Genomic DNA, 25,411 nt, shown 5'->3' on the forward strand with positions numbered 1-25,411 from the left:
TCAAGATAAGACGAAAAGCAAGGTAAGCCTCTGACCAACTTCAGGACAACAAGTGTTTCCAGTCCACTGAAAAGAAGATAAGATTAAAACCATATACTTGATTTTAGGAATGAGAAATCTGAGTTTTTAGTAAGACAGCAATGCTGGCTGTTGAATACTATTTAAAAAACTGGCAGGGGGCTGGAGAGATGGCTGAGAAGTTAAAGGCATTTGCTTGCAAAGCTTGATGGCCTGGGTTCAATTCCCCAGTACTTATATAAAGCCAGATGCACAAAGTGGTGCATGCATCTGGAGTTTGTTTGCAGTGGCAGTATATTCTGGCATGCCCATTCATTCCTTCTATCTCTCTCTCTTTCATAAATAAATAAATATTAAAAATAAAATAGTGGCATGAAGAACAAAGATGCACTGATATAACATAGAAAGATTCTTAGAGAAGAGCTTATATAAATAGAAATAACCTTGATAAGAAATTATCTGGAGGAATTCCTATTTTCTGCTCTCACAAGTCATAACCCACAATTCCATGGTGAATACCAGCAATCCCACTGAGGAGGCCCTCAGTGGAATGGGGGCAGGGAGAACGATGGTATCAACACATATTTCCATACACAGTTTCTACTTAATAAAAAGTTGAAATAAAATATCTAAATAAATGGGTAGAAATCCTATATGTTGCTCCTAGTGGTGAGTTGAAATACTCTGAAAACAGCAATTCTCCCAACATCATTCAGAGACTTTTCAGTGAGATTTATTTTGAGGATCATTATAAAATGATTCTAAAGCTAATATATGAAATTAATATTCAAAAGTTGTTAAGAGGGGGCTGGAGAGATAATGCTCAGTTAAGAGCATTTCTTATGCAAGCATGAGGACCTGATGAGGCCTGAGAGTCTGCTGGAGTTCAATCCCCAGTACACACTAAACAGCTAGGTGTGGCCACACATATTTGTAACCTCAGTCCTGTGGGAAGCAGACTGCAGAATTGCTGGGGCTTTTGAATAAATGGCAAGCTCTGGGATCAATGAGAGACTCCAGTTCAGGTAAGAATGGGCAAAGTAGTGATGGGGTGACTTTCCCCTTGGCCACCATGGGGATTGCACCTTGCCAGTTGGGTTTCCTCAAGTGGACATGGGTTCATGCATCCCAGGTAAGAAGGGGAAACCACAAAGATACAGAAGCAGAAAATGATGAGGGCTCATTGGAACCAGTTGGCACCAGCTTCATGAGAATGGAAGGTGCAATGAAAGCAATGGGAGACTTAAAAAGGGACGGAAAACTAGAGTCTATGTGGGTAGCTTCTAAAGAGCTTTGAACTCTGCATGTAATTTAAGCCCTAAAGATAGTATTACTACTTCTTGACTAAGGCTCACTTAGATTTTTCATTCTTTCTGCTCTTTTTTAAAATTTTTTAAAAAATTATTTATTTATTTATTTATTAGAGAGAGACAGACAGAAAGAGGTAGAGAGAAGGAGAGCGAGAATGGGCGCACCAGAGCCTCCAGCCACTGCAAACGAACTCCAGATGCATGCGCCCCCTTGTGCATCTGGCTAATGTGGGTCCTGGAGAACAGAGCCTCGAACCAGGGTCCTTAGGCTTCACAGGCCAAGCGTTTAACTGCTAAGCCATCTCTCCAGCCCCTTTCTGCTCTTCATTCTACATCTTGAACTATCCATCTGAGAACCTTTTCCTACTGACTGAAAAATACTCTTTAGTATTTCCTTAGTATACACCTACTGGTGGTGACTTAGCTCCATTTTCACTTGAAAATATTTGTTTTTCCTTTACTTTTATATATATATTTATTTATTTGGTTGTTCAAGGTAGGATCTTGCTCTAGCCCAGTCTGACCTGGAATTCACTATGTAGTCTCAGGCTGGCCTTGAATTCACAGTGATCCTTCTACCTCTGCCTCCTGCGTGCTGGGATTAAAGTTGTGTGCCACTATATCCAGTGTGTTTTATTTATTTTTAATGACATTTTTGCTGGATATAGAATTCTCACTTGGCAGTTGTTTTCTTTCAGCAAGCATGAGCTATTTTATTAGTGTGTTTAGTATCCAATGTTACTACAGAGCTCAGCTGTGTGTTTAAAATATTCTGCCTTTACCATCTTCCCTTTGTGCTTGTTTCCCCCTCCCCCAGTTTACTATGCTACATCTAGATATGGGTTTCTATTAATGATTTTTCTGAACCTCACCTGGCTTCTTCATAATATGAATTTCTGTCAGATTGGCATTGGGAAATTCTTAGACATATCCTGACAAATTGCTTCTATTCCATTCTCTTACCACTTCTAATGTGCCAGCTAAATGTGCTCAAGACCTTCCCACTGTATCTTCTGCATTTCTTGCCCTTACTACACTTCTGTTCATTTTAGCATGTGTGTGTGTGTATTTATGTATGTTTATGAGTAGAGGAGGGGTGCACGTGCATGTGAAAGGCAGAGATTGACTATACGTCTCCTCCTCAGTTGTTTTCCTCCCTTCTTTCTCCTTCCCTCCCTTCGTTACTTCGTTCCTTCCTCTCTTTTCTTTTCTTTCTCTGTGTGTAGAGTTTCTACTCTCATGTTAAAATTGTCATGCTTAGCTTTTATTTTGTGAACACAGTAATAATAACCAATTTTCAGTCTATATCTGATAATTCCAAAGTCCCTATGGATGTTTCTGCTCATTCTTGTTCATGTTATCTGTCTTCTGTGTGCCTGTTTATCTTTTATTTTTAATTTTTGGGTTTTTGAGGTAGGGTCTCATTCTAGTCCAGGCTGACCTGGGATTCACTATGTAGTTTCAGGGTGGCCTTGAACTCTCAGTGATCCTTCTACCTCTGCCTCCCTTGTGCTGGGATTAAAGGCATGTGCCACCATGCCTGGCTTTGTTTATCTTTTGATCATGTATTTGGGCATTATATTTAATAAAGGTATTCAGAAATAGCTGCACTAAGTGTGATGTTATTTTTCTTCAGGCTCTGTAAGCAGGCACCTTTAACTGCTGAGCCATCTTTCTCTAGCCTTTGAGTTGTTTATGTCAGGTGTTTTGTTACAATAACACAAAGTTTGACTAACACACTACTCCATGTACCATCCTTAAACATACCTGGGCAGGGATGGTGCCATTGTTCTTGAGGATAAGAGGCAGTTTCTCTGAAAGACCAAGCAGAAGCCTCTTAAAGAGAAGCAAAGGGTTTCCAAGTTGATTATAGAGAGTTGGCCGCACGATAGTCACTCGTGGGAGGGTCCCCTCACCAACAACATCGAACACAAGGCCTCGGTTCCTGGCTATGTTGCTGCAGGGAACAGGAAGACCAAGGCCTGTGAACCTGACCTGGTAGAAATGCTTTCCCAGATAGATTGTGAGAAGAAACAGAAGGGTACCTGGGCAAGCCATCCAATGTGGCCTCGAAGATGCACTGGTAGGTCTGCATGGCCTGCGGTGTGAAGAACACAGTGGCGAAGGCATGTGAGCGACTGGCAATACACATCTTGTTGGGCTCTACATCAAAGATGTCAGTGATGCGGGCAATGACCTAGTGATGGGAGCAGCATTAGAGATTGTTATGTTGCATTCTTTTTTCTCTTGCTCCTCTGCATTTTGCTAGACCATGAACTCTGACTAAAGTAGACAAACCAAGTTATTCAACCAGAGATTCTTGCTGTTGCTCTACCCTGCCCCTTGCCAACTGAAGCAATATGCCCAAAGGTTGTTATTGGCTGCTAATGTGGAGCTGAGCTGGAAGCTGGCTGAGCCATGCTCATGATGGGTAAGCCAGACTACACACAAACAGAATAGAGCCATGGAAATAGCATGGGAGAGACATGAGGCCTCTGATCTTCTGAAGGGATGAACTTAGGTGTCAATTTCAGTCCCACAGAGTTATGGCATCATGATGCATTCTGACCTGAGCCTGATGTCTCACACCCATTACCTTGTGTGGTTTGGAATAAGCTGAATAGGTTTCTGCTCCTCAGTACGGCAAGAGCTATGGCTAGAAAGCCCTTCTTCAGCCCTCTATTTGTCACCATGCAATGTCAGTGCTTGGGACTGGAAAGCATGAATTTGAAAGGCGTTTTCATTCTTATGGAAAGCAGGCAGGATACAAGACAGACTATTTATTCCTGCTTGCTTTTCAGCTGATCACATTATGGATCTTTTGCTCTTCCTGGGGGTTCTCTTCAAGTCTGCAAACCTGGGAGGAGGAGAACACTAGGAATCTCCAAGTTCCCTGTTAGACATCCTCTAGTTAGAAATATGGCTTGCTCACGTTTTGTTTATGGTTTTGTGAGGTAGGGTCTCACTCTAGCCCAGGCTGATCTGGAATTCACTATGTGGACTCAGGGTGACCTCAAACTGACAGCGATCCTCCTTTCTCTGCCTCCCGAGTGCTGGGATTAAAGGTGTGCACCACCACACCTGGCTTCCTTTTTAAGTTTTTATTATAGAACAGGGAGAAGGCTGCTCCTCAATGTTCAACTAAAGTCAGAGAATCCAATGCCTGAGGGAAGTCATAAGAGAAATTAGATGGGTCTCCCAACTCTCTCAGATGACAGTCCTTGAGGCATGGAACACTGTTCTAGGCTTAGAACAATCCCTTGGAGACTTCTACACCCTCATTAGCCATGAACAATGAGAGCTCGGGGCACAGGGTAGCATCTGGGCCCAGATTCCTCCTTTGAGTAGAGAACTGAAGCAGTCCTGATAAAACTAAGTAGTGTTTGCAGTGTATCTGATTAGAAAGTCAAGCCATTGACTAAGTCCTTTCTTATATTCTGTTGGATTTTATCTTCCACTGTGCGGAAAATGATACCAATATGACAAGAGAGAGAAACAGAGAGACTGAAAGAGAGAGAATGAGAACAGTTTTGAGTCTAGCAGACCCTGAAATGGGCATTTGTTAAGTTGGACATGTATAAAGCTTGGCTTTAAGCCTAGGTATAGATTCTCAGGCTCTGGCAGGACACCTAAGAGAAAAATTTAGCTTTTCTAAGCCTCAGTTTCCTTAACTGTAAAATAGGGATAATAAAGTCTGAAAGAATTGTGAACATGAAACAAGGCAATAAACATAAATCATTTAGCACAGTAAATATCTCTCAGGATGGCCTCAATAAACATTGAGTCGTCTGAGAGGCAAACAACTCTGGGCATAGAGGCTCCAGAACAGAGGCTTCCCAGAGCTCTTTCTGGCTTTATGCCAACCACAGTGGGCCAGAGACACTTGAACCCTTGTACCTTATTAGAGATGGGTTTGACTACAATGTTGACATCACAGGAAATCTTTCCCGCATTGCTAATCTTGAATCGAGCCTTGGCCTGATGGCCCACCAGGACATTGCAGAAGATGAACTTGTTCTCGTCCTCCACAAATAGCCCCCCACTCTGTATGGTCTGTAGCATGTAGAACATGTTGGGGCTGGTACAGATCTGGTGCTCCTCAAATATTGAGATGTTGTTGTCAGTCACAAAGGCTAGAGAACAGAGGAAATACGGTGAGAGAAAGCCTGGCTGCCAGAGTCCTTGCTTCCTACTGTTCCTAATTTGAATGCTTGGGGTGAGGGTGGGGTGAGGGTGAGGATGCAGTTTATTAGTAGAGAGTTTGACTAGTATGCACAAGGCCTTGGGTTCTATCCCCATCAAGCAAATACGAAAGAGCAAATAAAAATTCTAGTGAAAACAGGGGAGAGTCACAGAGGTCAAGTAGGGAAATCCGCATAAGGGGATGTGAGCAGTGGGGCAAATTCTATTACTTCCCTCTTTTGTACTGTCCCTGCTGGCTGTCATATTTTAGTCAGCTTTTTCCTGCCAAAGGCAAGGAGGCATGAGATCTGAGTAAGGAGATAGTCAGCTCCAGGAAGCCTATAGCTAAAGAAAGTGCAGTCCTCTATGCCTTATCTGAGCTCTTGTTGCATTAAATTTTCAGCATGGGTGAATCAAACACATCATAACAGACATACAGAGGCTGCAGAGAAGTCAACACTAGCTCATAACACACCTGTCAAGGCTCAGGAACTTTTGTGGAAGTGGGGGCAGGAAGACTGTAAGAGCCACAAAATAGGTAGAAACAACGTGAGGCACAGCTCCCCTCTCCCATCCCCACTGGAGATAGAGGCCCTAATTAATTGCCCCATAGTGAACACCAATAATCCTATTGAGGAGGGCTCTAGGGGAAAGAGGGATGGGGGAAGAGAACATACTACAACCTATGTTAAAAATTAATTTAAAAAAGCTAAAACAAGTTCAGTATCTCTTAATGCATTTGTTATTCACAGGGAGTGGACTGAGTGTGAGCAGACTTGGTGTTCCTAGGTCCTGGCCACATCCCCTGTCACCATACTTCTACTCATTTGCGAATACAGGATCAGGCTCAGGAAAGTGAGGGCTTGGAAGTGGCAGGTCTTTTCCTATGTGTGTATGCTTGTAAGACTTTAGGGAAAAATACAGCTGAAGATACCAGAGGAAGTTCTCAGTTCCCAGAGGAAGTAGCCCAGCCTTATCTGGACATCTTTTGCAAATGCAGGTCTTTTAGGACTGTTCAATATGAGTGGCAGTACCTGGTAGACATGCTTCAGCAAGCAGAGTATAAGGAATGCCTGCAGGATATTCTCTAGTATCTCGGTCAGAGATGTCAATGGCCAGAAACTCCTCACACCTTCCCACGGGGTCAGCCACACACTCCACATTGATGACTTGTACTCCTCCAGGAGGGATAGAGCCAAACCCAGGATACACGGTGAACATGCTGTGGGAGAAGCGGGCCTGCAGGACAAGAGTGGGAGGGGTGGGACAGAAGGAGGCAGAGTGGGTGACAAAGCCTGAGACCTTCCACTGGTACACTTTAGGACCCCACCTAAAGAGGGCCTGGCCATGATGAACCCCTTCCCCACCTTCTGTCCTGCACGTTTCTTCTAAGCAGTCATGATGGAAATAACGGCTTAAGAAAACGGAAAGTCCCTGTATCATAAAATACCCATACTTTGAGAAAGCAGAGGGATGCAAATGGAATAGTGGTTGAGGGTTGAGATGGTGGTCTTTAAAAAATTTGTTTTTGTTTATTTTTATTTATTTATTTATTTGAGAGCGACAGACAGAGAGAGAAGGAGGGGGTGGGGAGAATGTGTGTGCCAGGGCCTCCAGCCACTGCAAATGAACTCCAGATGTGTGCGTGCCCTTGGGCATCTGGCTAATGTGGGTCCTGGGGAATTGAGCCTTAAACCAGGGTCCTTAGGCTTCACAGGCAAGCGCTTAACTGCTAAGCCATCTTTCCAGCCCAAGAGATGATGGTATTTGAATCACATACTTCTGTATTAGATTAAGCCCTGCTATATTTATATATAATTCATATAATAAAATTTGATTATATATTATACATTAATTAGTTTGATCTTGGAAAGTGACATCTCTGAATCTTTATTTATATATAAAATGGAACAAAAGCCCCTAGGCCAACAGATCATTGGAAACTTAAAGGGATGAATATGTCTATGGCACAAAGTGAAACATCTGGTAGTGCTTAAAAAACAAGAAATTTCAGTGCAAGAGGAGCCTCTGGATGTCTCTGGAGACCCTAGCTTTGCTCTTTCCACTCAAAGTTCTCAGGATTGCTATGGAATGTTCTGGAAATGCAGTTCCCCAAGATCAGGAAGGATTATCTTGGATAGTCAGATTTTCTCCTCATCCATCTTTTTCTTAAAAATTTATTTGTTTATTTGAGAGACAGAGGAAGAAGCAGAGAGAAAGATAGAATGGGCATGCCAGGGCCTTCAGCCACTGTAAGTGAACTCCAGACACATGTGCCCCCTTGTGCATCTGGCTTATGTGGGTCCTGGGGAATTAAACCAGGGTCCTTAGGCTTTGTAGGCAAATGCCTTAACTGCTAAGCGATTTTCCCCAGCCCTCTCCCCATCCATCTTAGCAGATGGTCTGCAATGTTTTAGCCCAGGACCCAAGTTTCTTTAGAGTTCTAAAAACCAGGGCCCATGAGGTAGGGCAACAGTGACCCTCTTCTGCCTTGCGCAGGTTCTTCAGTCCAGGAAAACCAAATCCCAGATTTCTGTTGGTTCTTGCTGTGCTTGCTTAACGTGACTTGTGTGAGTGTCCTGTCTCACTTGGCTTATGCTCTGACAGCTGGGCTTGTGTAGGACCTCCTATTAGATCCAGGAACCTTAGCTGTAGTGGTGAGGTGGCCAGAATCTCCCCTCAGACAAGATGCCAGAGCATGGTGTTGGGAAAGTGCTCTAAATCCTCTCCAGGGACTGATAAACAATGCCCTGTGTTTCGTTTCACAGAGACTGACACCAGGGTATACCATGCAGTGCCCAGTTTTACCAAGCTGCCCCAGGGCAGTTTGACTTATCATGTCTTCTCTCTGGTACCTGCTGCACATCCCTGGAACCTACACCATATCTGTAGTTATTTGGTATTGACATTTGGTAACACAAGTATCCTGGTGCATTTGGGACCTTTATGTTGGTGTGTTGACTTTCAGCCAAATCTTGCTCTTCTTCCTCTTGTAATTTCATTCCTCTCACTTGCACATGCCCCTATCCCCACCAAATCTTTGTAGGTATGTTCCACAGTAACCCTGCATTATGAAGTGATTTATTCTGATATAATCAGATACCACCTCAGAATTCTTCAGATCAGGAAGTTCTTACCACGGGTGCTATAAGTAGATGGATAGGCTGGCACATTGCATTCTTTCATCAAGCACATGGTACACAGATGCCTGGGGGATGACCATCCCACTGTGGTGAAGTGTGACTGCACAGCCATGCAACAGAGGATTCTATGGATTCAACTCGGTTGCTGTCCACTGAAGACCTGCTACATGCCAGGAGCAGTGCTACAGAGTGGAGTCTTTGGGCTCCAGGATAAGCTATCCAGTCAGAGAAGAACATCTCTTCAGACTTCTTTCTCTTATACACAAATGATTCTTTTTTATTTTTTGACTTTTATTTTGAGAGAGAGAGAGAGAGAGAGAGAGAGAGAGAGAGAGGAAGAGAATTGGCATGCCAGGGCCTCAGCCACTGCAATTAACTCCAGACACTTGTGCCACCTAGTGGGCATGTGCGACTTTATGTTTGCCCCTCCTTTATGCATCTGGCTAACATGAGATCTGGAGAGTATAACATGGGTCCTTAGGCTTCACAGGCAGGTGCCTTAACTTCTAAGCCATCTTTCCAGCCCAAGAAATGAATCTTGATTAAATTATCTATCTATCTATCTATCTATCTATCTATCTATCTATCTATCTATCTATCTATCTATCTATCTATCTATCCCTACCTACCTATCTATCTATCTACCTACCTATCTATCTATCAATCAGTCACTGGGGATGAAGTCAGTTGGCAAAGTGCAGGAAGCCCTGGGCTTGAGTCCCAGTACTACATGAAACCAGGCATGGGACACTTGCCTGTAATCTCAGCCCTCAGGAGGTAGAGGAGGAGGATCAGAAGTTCAAAGCCAGATTTACTACACAGAGTTTGAAGTCAGCCTGAAGTACATGAGACCCCTTTTCAAATACATATGAAGAATTTAAAGCACTAGGGATTCAGTGAAGGTTTTAAATCATTAGAGGAAATCCACATTAAAAGTTGCAACATTTAAGCTCACAATCAAAGTGATATTTCAATTTAATTACTAATAGTAATATTCCTACCACAACAAATACAAATTCAGTTATGTTAATGTTAGGCTTGGTGGTACAAGCTCCCTGGAAGGTGGCCTTGCTGTTTTTTTTTTTTTTTTTTTTTTTTAAATGAATCAGGAAGGATACTCACTTGGTTTGCAACGTTCATGTCTTTCTGGACTGTATCTGAGAACTTGGTTGTTTTAGTGGTTCCAGATTTGGAGAAGCTCTCACTTTCTCGGGTTCTTACATGTCTGATATGGCTGGGTCTGATCACAGGAGCAAGAGCACATTTTTAAGTTTTAGTGGAGACATGAGACATCACTTGTCTATCTGAGTGTAAGGTCCTTTTTCTTAGGCACTGGGGAAGTGGGCTCTCCTCAGTTCAGGAGACCACAGTCAGCTTGGGACTCAGTGACCCAAACCACAGAACAATGATAAGGAAATGATATAATATGCTTGTGAAATAGTCCTAAAGACATTGAGTGCTACACTTTGGATAAGTGCTCCCCAAATGTCCTCATGTTAAAGGCTTCTGGCATTCTTAGTTTATTAACAGACCCTTGTAGGGGATTGTGGGACCCTACTTCCATCTTTTCCCTTTCTTTTTCTTCCTGGATTGAGGGAAATAATTTCTCTGACATGTGCACTGACTGGGGCCATTTGATCATGGGCTAGAATCTCTAAAACTCAACCAACATAAACCTCTTCTCTTTATAAGCTGATTAAAGAATTTTATCTTAGTGATGGTTAACTGACAATAACCACAAAAGCCTGGTGGCACATGCCTGTAATTCCAGTTCCCTGGGGAGGCTGAGACAGGAGGATTACAAATTTGAGGCTTACCTGGATAACTCTGTCTCAAAAATAAAAAAAATACAGGGGCTCAGTGGGTAAGACTGCTTGCTAAGTAAGCATGAGGACCAGAGTTCAATCACCAGTACTCATGTAAAAAGCTAGGCATGGCTGTGCATGCCTGTAACTCCAGTGCTGGTGGGAGTAGAGACAGGAGGATCACTGGGACTTCCTAGTCAGCCAGGGTAACTAGAAAACAGGGAGCTCAAGGTTTAATGAGAGACTCTGTCTTGGGGAAATAAGGCTGTAGAGTAATTAGAGGAGGACACCTGAGGTCTTCCTCTGGCCTCCATACATGTGCATGGGGTGTGTGTGTGCACATACACATGCACACACTTCCACACTCACCACACATACATACACACACATAGGCTCTTGATGAAGCTCAGTCAGAGTACTTGCCCAGCATACTTAAAGTGGTTGGTATCCCTACACCACAATACAAAAACAGAATTATTTTTTGTGGTGTGTATGTATGTGTGTGTTTGAGCATGTTCATGTGTGCTCATGAGTGCAACAGTGTGTGTCCCACAGCACACATGTGGAGGCCAAGAAACAGCTTTCAGGTGTTGGCCCTGGCCTTCCACCTTGCCTGAGATAGTGCCTCTTCCTGCTCATCCTACCTTGCCACTACACAGAACTGAGATTATGGAAGCCCACCATAGACCCAGTTTTTTACATGGGATTTTGAAATCAAAGCCCAGGGACACATGCCGTGTGGTGAGCATCTCATTCACTAGACCATCTCCCTAGCCCCCAGGAATGGATTTTTAAATGCTTCAGTCTACGGGAAAGCAGTGTTTGGGAAATCACGTATACTTATAGAATCTTTTACCCAATATCATTTCCCCCGATGTCATTTTTAAAAATGAAATGTCAAGTAGATTAAATTTGGTCTACAGCATTCATTTTTATGATATATACAAAGCTTAGTATAAATAATTCCCAATACAGGTTTTGGTGACCTCATTTTACTTGAAACCTGTTTATGCAATAGTTTGTCTAGATATCACTTTACCTAAAATATAAACTATATTTGAGATACATAGTAAATTTTTGAGAATTTTATATAATTGCATATGCTCTTGCTTAATGACCAGAACATCTGAAGTTCAACTCCCCCTTTTTGAGAGAGAGAGAGAGAGAGAGAGAGAGAGAGAGAGAGAGAGAGAGAGGATTGGTCCACCAGGGCCTGCGGTCACTGCAATGTAATTCCAGTGTTTGCCACTTTGTGTGCTTGAGTGACCTGGCACGTGTGTCACCTTGTGTGTCTGAGTCAAACATGGATTCTTAGACTTTGCAGGCAAGTGCTGTCACTGTTAAGCCATCTCTCCAGCCCTCAACCCCTTTTGTATGTTTTTTCATGAATGTGTATGAGCTAAAATGGCAAATTAAGATGAAAAATAATTTAAAATAAATTGATTCCTTACAAGCATTACTAACTTATCATAAAAGAAATTATAAAAAGTTAGACTGAAATTAAATGTGGAAGAAAGAGATTTTAGGCAGTCTGTTTTTTGCAAGTGCTCACATGTAGTATGTATGCAATATGTGCATGTGTATATGCATGTTTATACATGTATGGGTGCATGTGGCATGTGCATAGGGAGGCCAGAGACATTAGGTAAAACAGTGAGACATCAGGTGTCTTACTTAAGTCACATGCCACCTTATTTATTTATTTTTACTATTATTTATTTACTTGAGCAAGAGAGTAAGAGGCAGAGAGAGAGAGAGAGAGAGAGAGAGAGAAAGAGAGAAAATGAGTATACCAGGGCCTCTAGCTACTGTAAATGAACTCCAGATATGTGCAGCCATGAGCATCTGGCTTATGTAGTTACTGGAGAATTGAACCTGGGTCTTTAGGCTTTGCAGACAAGCACCTTAACTGCTAAGCCATTTCTCCAGACCTATTTTATTTTTTGATATAGTGTCTCACACTGAACCTAGAGCTCACCAATTCAGCTAGACTAGCTGGCTAGCAAGCCCCAGGGATCCTCCTGTTCCTGCCTCCCCAGCACTGGGATTACACATGTGTGCCACCACACTCAGCTTTTACTCTTTATGTGGATTCTGGGGATCTGAACTCAGGGCCTCGTGTCTGAGCAGCAAGTACTTTATCAACTGAGCTATCTTTCCCGCTTCTTCTTCTTCTTCTTATTGTTCTTCTTATTTTTGTTTATTTACAAGGAGAGAGAGAAAGAGAAGGGGAGAATGGGCACTGTAGGGACTCTTGCTGCTGCAAACAAACTCCAGATTCATGTGCCACTTTGTGCATCTGGCGTTACATGGGATACTGGGGAATTCCTGGGGTACTGGGCCATTAGGCCTTACAAGCAAGCACTTTTAATCACTGAGCTATCTTCTTAGCCCTAGCTTCCTGTTTTAAAATATATTCAAACTTTGCCAGTATAGAAAATGAGGGCTGTAAAATATAAGATGATTATGAACAATGTAAGGATATAGGTCTGATTTAAAACATGTAGAAAGTCAAAATTAAGTTGAGTATATCTAGTAATTGGAAAAATAATTTTTAATTTGCCCCCAAAGCAGATGAGAAACCAAAGGAAGCCAAAACACTCAAAAAAGACACTTGTTTTTGGTGTATCCATTGACAGTCACCATCTGAAAAATGCAGAATTTTTCTTGAGGCAAGCCCAACAGACTGCCCCCCTTTTATGTGAGGGAGGAAGGGAGGGAGGGAGGGAGGGAGGGAGGGAGGGAGGGAGAGAGAGAGAGAGAGAGAGAGAGAGAGAGAGAGAGAGAGAGAGAGAGAAAATTGGCACCAGGGCCTCTAGCCACTGTAATTGAACTCCAGACATGTGTGCCACCTTATGTGCATGTGTGACCTTGTGCACTTGCATCACCTTGTGTGTCTGGCTTACATGGGACCTGGAGAGTCAAACATGGGACTTCAGCCTTCTTAGGCAAATGCCTTAAACCCTAAGCAATCTCTCCAGCCCCAGAATTTTGCTGATGGAACAAATATTAAGGTAGCTGCTGTGGGGATAAAGTGTCTTCATAGGAAAAAGGCAGGAACTTTCTTCTGCCTGCATTTCCAGGGTACTCTATACCATTTCCCATCATGAAACATGTCTATAACTTTTTAAAAAGATATATTTTATTTAAGAGAGAGAGAGAGAGAGAGAGAGAGAGAGAGAGAGAGAGAGAGAGAGAGGGGGAGAGAATAGGCTTGCTAAGACCTTCAGGCACTGCAAAAGAACTCCGGATGCATGTGTCTCCTTGTGTTCTGGCTTATGTGGGTTCTAGAGAATTGAACCTGGATCCTTTGGCTTTGCAGGCAAATGCCTTAAATGCTAAGCCATCTCTCTAGTCCCTACAACTTTAAAAAATATATACTTTTTTATTTATTTGAAAGGAAGAGGGAGAGGGAGAGGAAGAAGGAGGGGAAGAAAGAGAGAGAGAGAGAGAGAGAGAGAGAGAGAGAGAGAGAGAGAGAGAGAGAGAGAGAGAGGGAGAGAGAGAAAGGGGAACTCCAGACATTGTACCACTATGTGCATCTGGCTTACATGGGTCCTGGAGAATTGAACCTGGGTCCGTTGGCTTTGCAGGCAAGTGCCTTAACCACTAAACCATCCTTCTAGCCCATGTCTACAACTTTTGACTTAAGTTTGCTACTGTTACTATCCCTTTGTGTCCTATCAAATGAGAGGCAGGTGAATTATTTATTAGTAAGTCTATTAGCACACTAGAAGCCTCAGGACAACAAACAAGACTGACTTTCCTTCCTTCTCTCTGCCTTTTCTCCCTCCCACCTTCTCTCTCTTCCTTGACAGGCTCTCTGGGTAGGCTGGCCTCAAGCTTGCTATGTGGCCAAGGCTGGCCTCGAATTCCTGATCCTCCTGCCTCTACTTTCTGAGTGCTGGGATTACAAAGATGTGCCACCCCATTCACTTGGAAGAGTTTGCATTCATTCAATTAAAACTTATCCTGTATTTGATGGCAACTAGAAAAATGTATGTGATCTGGTCAGAAGATATAGATTCAGAACCAATCCCCTGGTCATTTCCTGCATAACCATAGAAGGGCAATTTCTAATCTGTAATGATCTCACTCATATAACAGGGCTAGGTGAACTGATGTAAATTATGTGAAAGCTTTTTGTAAAGTATAAAACACAGAGTTACAGTGAAGGGCAGGAATGAATGCTTACGTTTTCTTTTGATGAAAGGAGTTTTCTCCCGTCAGCCGGTAGAGGGAGTACTTGAAGTCAATAACACCTTGGTTTTCTATGGTGAAGGTGCTACTCTTCCTAGTGCCACAGATCAAAGCCCCAAAGTTGATGATAGAGGCGGGGCTGATGTTGAATTTGGAGAATACTGCGTTCACAGAAAACTTAATTGGGATGCTGGCAATGATCTCACCCTCTGATGAAAGATTAGGCTCAATAATCTAGAAAGGGGAGAAGGGTTGGGGCGATATCAGCCACTGGGATTGCTAGAGAATTTGCTTCAATGTTTTCTTTCTTCATTGATATGACACTAAGTTCTTTACTTCACTCTCCCTATTATTGCATAAATCCATAATATTAGTAGACACTGATGTAGATCTAGTTTATTATGTACTAGCCAAATGTCAGCTTGGAGCAACTGGACCTCCTGTTCTCAGTTCTCCACTTATCTCTGCACTTGATGATGGATGACAGCTACCCTGTTTTTGGTGCCCCTCAAATATTTGAAGGGCACATTTCCTCTCACTTCTTGCTGTTTCTGGTGACTTTTCACACCTTCCATCTAACCCACTTGTGCTTGATTGTTGTGACCAACCTCTGTGGTTGCCACTCAGGCCACACTTAACCATGAAGTAGACCATGCATCCTGCCAGTGAGTTAGCCTGTCCTCTGAGTGCTTTCACCTGACAGCGCAGAACAGGCTGGTGCTCGATCTTCACTTCCTTTTTTGCACGAAAGAACACCAGGACATTCATGGGCTTATCTATTGCGGTCAGTGAGCCCTTTTGGGGTTGGAATGAGATCATGGAATTCATACTGGTTGGAAAAACCCCTAAAGAGTCCACAGAAAAGCTGAAAGACAAACATAAAGAAGGAGTTTCAATCATTATCCCGGGATGCTAGACAGGACAGTTTGGACTGCTGTGTGCCTGTGGCTTTCCTATCTCTACTTATTGTCATTTGAGGCGGGATCTGCCTTGCTTAGTGGATTACAGGCTTGGCTGGGCCAGGGTTGTGCTTCAGGCAAGATAGCTATCCTCAATCCCATGATTAAGAAGGAACATTGCAGAACTCTGTGTTCAACAGGGACACTGGACAGTAGAAAAATATTGATAAAATTAAATTGCTCCTTTTCCGTTTCTCTCTAATTTAGAATGTAACATACGGAGAGGGAACAGTATGCAGAAACTCAGGGATCCAGGGAGAGATGGGGGCAGAAGCAGTACAATAGAGGCATTGGAAGTGGAGTCCAAGTCCAATGGGGGTGAAGTAAGGACCACAGAGAGGAGTTGATTCATGCCAGTGGTGGAGGCATTGAAGAAGGCCCAAGAAAATTTAGAGGTAATGGATGCCTGAAGTTGCTGTGGGGGTCTGGTTGTCACTCCACTGCTCCAGAAGACCTGGTGGCTCAGTTGCTGCACACATTGTGCATGTGACTACTTACTTCCATGAACATTTTTCTTTTTTAAAAAAAATTTTCATTAGCTATGGGCATATTTAGCATGTAAACAACACATATTGGTACCGTCCTTTCCCTCCTCCCTGCCCCTTTTCTGAAGAGGCCCTCCTTGTTGGGGATGCACCTGCATTATGGGATCAGCAGTCAGTTATGGGGGAGAGGTTATGTCTCTGTGCAAAATGTGCCAACCTGTGGCTCTAACAACATTTCTGCCCCCTCTTTGCAAAATCCATGAACATTTTTCAATGAGCCCATGACCATCTATTCCAACAAAAGAGTGACTCCATTCCATGTCATGTGTGAAAGCAGGGCTAAAGGCTCTTGTGATATAATTCAAACATGCACAAATGGATCCCCAGAACTCACATAAAATGTCAGCCATGGTTGGCACATGCCTTTCAGTATTATCTCCAGAGTGACAGTGGCTTTTGTATAGGGTTGCTTGGATTTTATTTTATACTTATTCAATTCAAGGTACACTTTCCCCATTTTTAATGAATGGGAGTATTGAGTTGGGATATCTCTTAACTTCTGTATTCTTTTAGTTGATAAGGCAGGAATACAATGAGTTTCTTACCAGTCTGCATAGAGAAGTCCCATTATTAGTTGTGAATTTTTCTGGAAGAAGGATGACCTTTCATAGAAACCTCCTGGGCCTGAGTGACAACGTGGCCAAAGAGGGCTAGGTGACTTACTTGAGTAACTTCTTCCCTTCCGCTACCTTGAGCTTTTCTGAGGATCTTTCCCTACTTGATTTTTTATTTGTAGTTTCATGGGATGAGCACAAATAGGACTGGCATTAATATAATGAGTCTTACAAAAGTTTATACAACTTGTGAAATCTGATGTAGAAAAGATTAGGTCCTCATACTTGTGAAGCAAGCACTTTACTGACTGAGCTGTCTTCCCAGCCAGTTTGGCTGATTTTTAAACTCTCTCAGATGTACTCTTTTCACCATGGGTGGGTGTGGGTGTCCACATGCCCAAGGGGATTCAGGTTACCTGAACAAGATCTCGTATTTTCCACGGTTCTTCAGTTGAAGGGGCTGCTTTATTTCTTCCATGACCCTCACAGTCCCAAAGTCGAGACCTCCTTCAGTTCCTGCAGAGGTCAGGGTAGGGGGGTAGGGGGTGAGTGGACAAGGGCCAAGCAGGGACTCCCCTCTGAAGTTCACATGGCAAACAAACTCATGGTGGTGAAGACCCAGTGACTGGAAGAGCCCTTTGTGACTGAACTTTGGCAGACAAACAAGAGGTTCTAATTTTGCCCTCCATTCATCCTGCACACTTTTCACCCTGGGGAGGTGTCATTGTCCTTTATACCTATATCAGCTAAACCTTCCAGGATTTTTACAAGTTTTTGAACAATTTATAGAGCTCTGATATGAAAAAAAACATGATTTTGTATCATCTGACTTAGAGTTAGATCATAAATATTCTCACAGATTATTAAAACTCTTCATAAATGCCATTTTAGTGGCTGCCTAATATTCCAAGATATGGCCATTCTGCAATTGACAATACTACTCCTACCATAACATTATTCTGTTATTCCTGGGCTTTCAGTTCATTGTCAACTTTTGAGGAAATAATGCTGCAGTAAGGATTTTTGTATATAAGACAATGACACAGTGCTAACATGTGGCTCTGACATATTATGAATCTTGTTGAGGATGAGACCTGTTGGAGGACAAAGAATCATGGAGAACTGCATGTTCAGTAGAAAGACACAACTCAGGTGTTATGGCAAGGTGGCAGAGTAATGCCCTTTCTGCAGCATACCCATCCTAATTCCTGCAAACTGTGAATATGCTTCCAACCATCCATGGAAACAGGGATTTACAGTAGTAGATGGAATTGAGACTGTTGCCTTAAATATGGAAAATGGTCTGGATTGTCCTGGTAGACCAATGTCATCACAAGGGTTCTTCCTTACAATTACAAGAGAATAGGAAAAGTACAGGGCAAGGACAGCAAGGGATAGGCTTGGTCCAATGTTGCTGGCTTTGAAGACTCCGGAAGGAGACAAGAGTCAAGGAGTGAGAGTGGTCTCTAGAGTGCCAATGTTAGGACGTGGACTCTCCCCAGGAGTCTCAGGAACAACACTTCCTTCTTGACACTTTGATGTTCACCTAGTAAGATTCACTTTGAACTGACCTCAGAACTGTAAAATTTTATTTTATTTTTTAAAAAGAATATTACTATGTGGTTTAGGCTGGACTCAAATTTATCTTTCTATCTCAGCCTGATAAGTAGCTGAAATTAGAGGCTGGCACAGTTTGTGTTGTTTTAAGGCAGAAAGCTTGTGGACATCTGTTAAGCTAGTGATAGAAAACAAATGTGCCATCTGGTTCAATGGTGAAATGACTGTTATGGGGGAAACCAACTGCTCTCTGATCAGATTTGAAGCCTGCTCCATGGGAGGGAATTCATGCCTGGTACTGAAAACCTAGTCAAAAGCCTTATGGCTGGGGAGGTCACAAGCCCTCAGGGGCAGTAAAACTACTAATGCTGTTTGACTAAATGGATATAGTATGAATACTAAATTGCCCTCTAAATATTTATGTTTATGCTCGCATGTTAACGCTACTCTTGCTTTTGATTAGATAAACACTTTTCAGACAGTGGTGACTGCTGGGGAGACTTAAAACTCATCAAAGTGCTGAGAAGAAGTGACAGTGGAATATGCAGCACCAGAGACATCTCTATCACACCCAAGGCTCAAGGACTATTGTGGAAAAGTTGGGGAAAAGAATATAAGAGCCATAGGATGGAGAGAAGTACTTTGGAAGGCTGTCTTTTAGATGCAAAGTGGCTGTCACATTCATGTCCTCACAGTGGCTGACATTACCTACACAAGACCTACATAATATGAGGGCAAAAAATGTCATTAAAATAGAAAGAAGAAGGGGTTCAGTGGAGGGGGGACACAGAAAGGGGAGTAAAAGGGGTGGTGGGAGGGAATTATGATCAGTGTACATTGTATATATGTATGGGGGTTGTCAGTAAAAATGTTTTTAAAAATTAAAATCTCAAAAAAAATGCAGGCAGGAAGAGATGTGTTTACTATGAACTGCTCAGAGAAGAGCTCTGCAAATTTTATGTTGATGACACTCCTTGCTATCCTAGTGTGAGGCACTATAATCTGTAGTGATATTGCTAACATCAGACTAGGCTAGAATTACTATTTACCAAATTTCTCCTCTATTCTATGAACCACTACCACAATACTAACAACACACTATACTTTCTTCATACAGAACAAGACTGTACAGAAGACACCATGTTTATGTACTCTTTTTTGAAGAGCTCAACATACCTTTGGGGAAGGTGATGTCCAAAGCAATATCATATGATTCTGCAAAGATCAGGATGTTTTCAATCTGAACAACACCAACAATATTCTCTGCATCTAAAACCTGTTATGACAAGAGAAATTCTTCAGTCAAAGCAAGGTCCATGAAGTGTCTAGAGCCTCAAATCTATTCCATGCAGTGAGAATCATGCAGGGAAGATTTTAGGGAATGTTTCTGAGAACTTTAAAGTCAAAAATACTTGAAAAATGTTTGTCTAACAATTGATACTCTTAAGCCATCCTTTAGGACTCATTATAGAAATCAGGACTATTCTGTTTTCTGTGACTCAATCTGTAGAAAAGGTGCAAGATTTTTTTTTTCATGTAAAAAGTATTTAATGTTTCTCTTTTGGAAATTCAAAATGTTTTATCAGTCATTTTTTAGCTTCATGAGCTCCAGTAGCTCCCAGACCCTATTGTTAGGGGACCCTCCCTCACTCTCTTGAGGAGCCTCTGAGCTGGTGGCAGCTGTCAGTCCATTCCAACTCTACTGACCAGACTATTGACCCAGGACACTAACTAGGAGGTAATAAAGAGTCCGGGAAAGGTTCTATTGGGCAGTGGGTCTAGCTCTTGCATTCTGGATGGAGACCACCTATCATCCTGCTAAAGCCTACAGTTGAAAACCTTAGTCACCAGCTTGCCATCACACGTGCTTTGAGTATAAAGGGACCCTTGCAGTTGTCACTAAACAAAAGTTTTAAGGAAATGAGATGAGTCCTTTGGATATATGCCTAGGAGTGCTATAGCTGGGTCATATGGTAGATCAATGTTTAGCTGTTTTAGGAACCTCCACACTGTTTTCCACAATGGCTGGACCAGATTGCATTCCCACCAGCAGTGTAGAAGGGTTCCTGTTTTTCCATATCCCTGCCAACATTTATGATCATTTGTTTTCATGATGGTGGCCAATCTGACAGGAGTGAGATGGAATCTCAATGTAGTTTTAATCTGCATTTCCCTGATGACTAGTGACGTAGAACATTTTTTTAGATGCTTATATGCTGCTCAACCATGTTTATTACTGCTCAATTTATAATAGCTGGGAAATGGAACCAGCCTAGATGGCCCTCAACTGATGAGTGGGTAATGAAGATGTGGCACATTTATACAATGGAGTTCTACTCAGCGGTAAAGAAAAATGAAGTTATGAAATTTGCAGTAAAATGGATGGACCTGGAAAGGATTATACTAAGTGAGGTAACCCAGGCCCAGAAAGCCAAGTGCCACATGTTCTCTCTTATATGTGGATCCTAGCTACAGATGATTGGGCTTCTGCGTGAGAAGGAAAATATTTAGTAGCAGAGGCCAGTAAGTTAAAAAGGAGACATAAAGGGAAGAGAAAGGAAGGGAGGAGGGTGCTTAATAGGTTGATATTGTATATATGAAAGTACAATGATTGAGATGGGGAGGTAATATGATAGAGAATGGAATTTCAAAGGGGAAAGTATCACAGGTGAGGGAGGGAATTACCATGGGATATTTTTTTTTATAATCATGGATAATGTTAATAAAAATTTAAAAATTTAAAAAAAGTTTTAGTTCAGAATTTCCATCATTTTTCTCAACCTGTATTTGCCAGTTTTAGCTGAATTTGTGCATGAAGAACTATGAATCTTTGAGAGATCAGGAGAAGACAGAGAGCAAAGGACTTATAATAGAGGCAAAGGTTGGAGGGATGCAGCCACAAGCCAAGGCAGATACTAGTTGACATCAAAACCTGTAAGGTGCAAAGAAGGATTCTTTCATACAAGTTCAGAAGAGGAATAGCCTGCCACCCTGATTTCTGATTTTGGGTCTTTAGAACTATAAAAGCAGAAAGTCTGTTGTTTTGAGTATGTTTGTGGTAAATTTGTTATAGCAGCCCTAGGAAACCAATATAGATGGTGAATAAGTCAGGGGAGGTCATACCCTGAAGTTAATATGAGAAAAGAAAGCATATATAATAATGTCAGAAATGGATGGGGTATGGGAGACGGAAGGCTTGTGAGTGACTCCACACACTGATGATGTCCTCAATGAGATACTAGAGAAGTTTAGATGAGGCATTGATGGTCAGCAGCTCTTCAAGCAGTGCCAACTCCTCACAGAGCTTGAGGACAGAATCCCAGTAGGGGTGCAGCAATATTTGGGACCTCAATCAAGAAAGGGCTCATAAAACATGATGGGAGCCAATGAGTAAGGGTGAGAATTGAAAGAGATGCAAACATAGAAGCAAGTGAGGACCCTAAACATAATTCTCACTCGTGAGAGGCCAGCCAACTGCTTTAGGAAGGGTGGACACTGATCTGACCAACACAGCAAAGACCCCCCTCCCAGACACTTGTGGGGAATACAAAGAGAGGGATCAGTTAGGAAGTGTCTACAGAGGTCCATGAGAGATGCTGCAAGTGGCCAGGATGAGTGTGGCAGGAGAATGCAGACATAGAAGTGGATGGGAAGGAGATACCCTAGGAAGTAGAACTGTCAAGGTAGGTGGACTGGGTTGGAAGGGGTCTCTAAGAAAAAAGGAAGCAACGAAGGTGATGATCAAAGATGATTGCCAGGTGACTACTGGGAGCAATGGGTGAGGGTGATGTTCACTGAAATAACAACCTGACAGGTGACCATGTCAAGGTGGGGAAATCAAGTAGATACCTGAAGCTTATCTAGGTATAGGAACACCACTCATTCACTCACTCATTCATGCATTTCACATTGACTGACTGTTCTGTTCTTGTAACTAAGACATCAGCTCTGAGCTGATGCCTTTATTGAGCCTGTGTTGTAAGCAACAAGATACCATGAGCTGAGGATATCAAATAGGGATCAGATGGGAGCCTATAATGAAGGCCTAGCCCCGTGTGTGTGTGTGTGTGTGTGTGTGTGTGTGTGTGTGTGTGTGTGTGCACGCACGCCTTGTGCAGATGTATTCTGATAACTGAACCTGTGGATGTGTAATATCTCACCTCTATCCGAATAGCCTTCTTGATGTTGACAGGTTTGGAGGGCTGGAAGTGCACCTGCAGCCTGTACTCTCCCTTGGGCAGGATAATTCCCTGCATTGTGGATGTGGTGAAGTCTTCACCTAGGTGCTCCAGGCTGGAGATCCTCCAGGCCACAGGCAAGGGTGTGACATTTCGGAAAATAACTAGTTTGGATTCTCTTCTGCAGAAAACAAAATACATCTTGTTAGGTTTAAAATTTCTTAATTTTGTTTGTTTATTTATTTATTTGAAAGTGATAGAGAAAGAGGCAGAGAGAGAGAGAGAGAAAGAGAGAGAGAGAGAATGGGTGCGCCAGGGCCTCCAGCCACTGCAAATGAACCCCAGATGTATGTGCCCCTTTGTGCATCTGGCTAAAGTGGGTCCTGGGGAATCGAGCCTCGAACCGGGGTCCTTAGGCTTCACCAGCAAGCGCTTAACCGCTAAGCCATCTCTCCAGCCCGGTTTACAATTTTTTAAAAATATTCTTTCTTTCTTTCTTTCTTTGGGCGGGGGGAATAGGCATGCCAGGGCCGCCAGTTGCTGCTGCAGTTGAGCTCCAGATGCATGCACCACCTTGTGCATCTAGCTTATGTGAGTACTAGGGATGTACTAAACCATCTTTCTAGCCTTAAAAATTTAGTTTCTCTTTTGCATGTGGCTGTGTAAAAATTGCTTAACTTTTCTTGTGCTTATTTTATTTAGGTCTCTTATATGGAGCTGGGCTAATTTGCATAATTTTAGTGTTTTAAATTTATTATTTATGTGTGTGCATGTAGGATGTGCATGCCACATATGCAGGTGGAAGCCAGAAGACAACTTCAGGGTGTCCGTGCTCCACTTTTCTTGTGACTGGGTTTCTTACTGCTGTAAACAACTTGCCTGGCTGCAAATGAATGTCAGACTAATTGGTCCTCGAACTCCAGATTCTCCTGGCTCTGCCTCTCATTGTTGCAGGTGCACTGGGATCACAGACAGATGTGCCACTTTGTATCTGGCTTATGTGAGTGCTGGAGAATTGAACCTGGGTTGGCAGGCTTTGTCTTTAACTGCTGAGCTGTTTTCACACGCCTAATTTGCATTACTTAAATTTTTTTCATGGCCAAGTTAGCCTTGTGAGAATTACCCTGTATCTTTGACCTACATTCACTAATTGATTTTTGCCTTCTTGCTTTACACTCACATATTCTCTTACATACATACCATTCTCTCAGAACCATTTGAAATTAAATCCGAGATTATTACACTCCTTAACCTTTAAATAATTCACTGCATATTTCCAAAGAACAAGAACATTTAGTAAAGCAAGGGGATTTAACATTAATACAGACTGTTACTTACCCCACAGTTCATATTCAATTTTCATCTTTGTTCTGATGATTTTTTTAAACAGTTATTTATTTTTTCCCAGTCAAGGATTCAACCCAGGATCATACAATTGCATTTAATTGTCATGTCTCTCTGGGAAACTTCTACTTTTCTTTTGTTTTGTGGCTTTAACAGTTTGATGAACACAGGTCAGTTAATTTGTACACCATTGGTTAGTTTGAGTTATTGGGTGCTTCTTCATGCTTAGATCTAGATAGGCATATTTGGTGGCAATACAGAGCTGCTGCTGTGTTCCTCTCAGTATACTGTATTAGGGCTTCCATATTGTCATTTCTGCCTTATATTTGTGACATTAGATTGTTGATCTGGTTAAGGTAATGCCCATCAGATCTCTCCATTGTGGATATACTAAGTTTTCTTTATAATTAATAAGTAGTTTGTGGGATGATCCTTTGAGACTATGTAAATACCACATTCTTTTATTATTATTATTAAAGTTTTCTTTTACTTTTTATTATTTCTTTTGAGAGAGAGGCAGAGAGAGAGAGAGAGAGAGAGAGAGACAGAGAGAGACAGAGAGAGAGAGGATGGGTACACCAGGGCTTTCAGCCACTGAGAATGAACTCCAGACATATGTACCCCCTTGTGCACATGTATGACATTGAGTGTTTGTGTTACTGTGTGCCTGGCTACGTGCGACCTGGAGATTCAAACATGAGTTCTTAGGCTTCATAGACAAGCACTTTAACTGCTAAGCCATCCTTCCAGCCCTTCTTTTACTTTTTTGAGTATAGTTTACAGTGTGTGTGTGGTGTATGCATATGTGTAAATATGTGTACTTGCCCCATGTGCAGACATGCAGAAGCCAGAGGAAGATTTTGGATGTCCTCCTCTATCACTATTTTGCCTTATTTCCCAGGGACAGAATCTCTCACTCAATTGAACCTGGAGCTTCCCAGGTTTTGGTTAGACTGACTGATCAGGAAGCCCCAGAGATCCTTCTGTTTCCCCCTTAGAGATGGGATTATAGGCATATATGACCATACCCAGCTTTTAAAAAAAATAGTTTAAAACATATTTTATATATTTATTTGATGCAGAGAGAGAGGGGGGGAGAGAGAGAGAGAAAAAAAAAAGAGAGAAAGAGAGAGAGGCAGATAGAGTGAATGGGTGAGCCTGAGCATCCGGCCAGTGCAAATGAACTCCAGACACATGCGCCACCTTGTGCATATGGCTTATGTGGGTACTGGGGAATCAAACCAGGTCCTTAGGCTTCACAAGCAAGCATCTTAACTGCTAAGCCATCTCTCCATACCATACCCAGATTTTATGTGCATGCTGGGGAATTGAATTCAGGTCCCTATGCTTGTATAGCAACTATTCTTACACACTGAGCCATCTCTTCTGGCTTTTTGTTGTTGTTTTGTCGAGGTAGGGTCTTGGTGTAGCCCAGACTGACCTGGAACTCACTATGTTGTCTCAGGGTGGCCTCAAACTCTTGGCAATCCTCCTACCTCTGCCTCCCAAGTGCTGGGATTTGGGATTAAAGGCGTGCACTACAATGCCCAGCTTTGGCTTTTTTTTTTTTTTTGAGACAGGGTTCCATGTAGTCCAGGCTCACCACGTATTCTATG

General features: G+C 42.4%; 1 protein-coding gene across 1 annotated transcript in view; it reads right to left on the minus strand.

The window, feature by feature from the left end:
• The window catches only part of Hydin (HYDIN axonemal central pair apparatus protein), a 433,096-nt gene that overhangs the window by 52,281 nt on the left and 355,404 nt on the right, over positions 1-25,411 (minus strand). Inside the window, exons 52-61 of the mRNA XM_004659564.2 lie at positions 22,434-22,632; positions 19,450-19,549; positions 17,133-17,232; positions 15,355-15,523; positions 14,654-14,892; positions 9,776-9,893; positions 6,545-6,749; positions 5,226-5,461; positions 3,374-3,525; positions 3,096-3,285 (exon numbers count right to left, since the gene is read on the minus strand). Of these exons, the coding sequence (XP_004659621.2) occupies positions 3,096-3,285; positions 3,374-3,525; positions 5,226-5,461; positions 6,545-6,749; positions 9,776-9,893; positions 14,654-14,892; positions 15,355-15,523; positions 17,133-17,232; positions 19,450-19,549; positions 22,434-22,632 (1,708 nt within the window). The remainder of the gene's footprint in view (positions 1-3,095; positions 3,286-3,373; positions 3,526-5,225; positions 5,462-6,544; positions 6,750-9,775; positions 9,894-14,653; positions 14,893-15,354; positions 15,524-17,132; positions 17,233-19,449; positions 19,550-22,433; positions 22,633-25,411) is intronic.

Source organism: Jaculus jaculus, chromosome 1 (assembly GCF_020740685.1).
Source record: "Jaculus jaculus isolate mJacJac1 chromosome 1, mJacJac1.mat.Y.cur, whole genome shotgun sequence".
NCBI classification, from domain to species: domain Eukaryota; kingdom Metazoa; phylum Chordata; class Mammalia; order Rodentia; family Dipodidae; genus Jaculus; species Jaculus jaculus.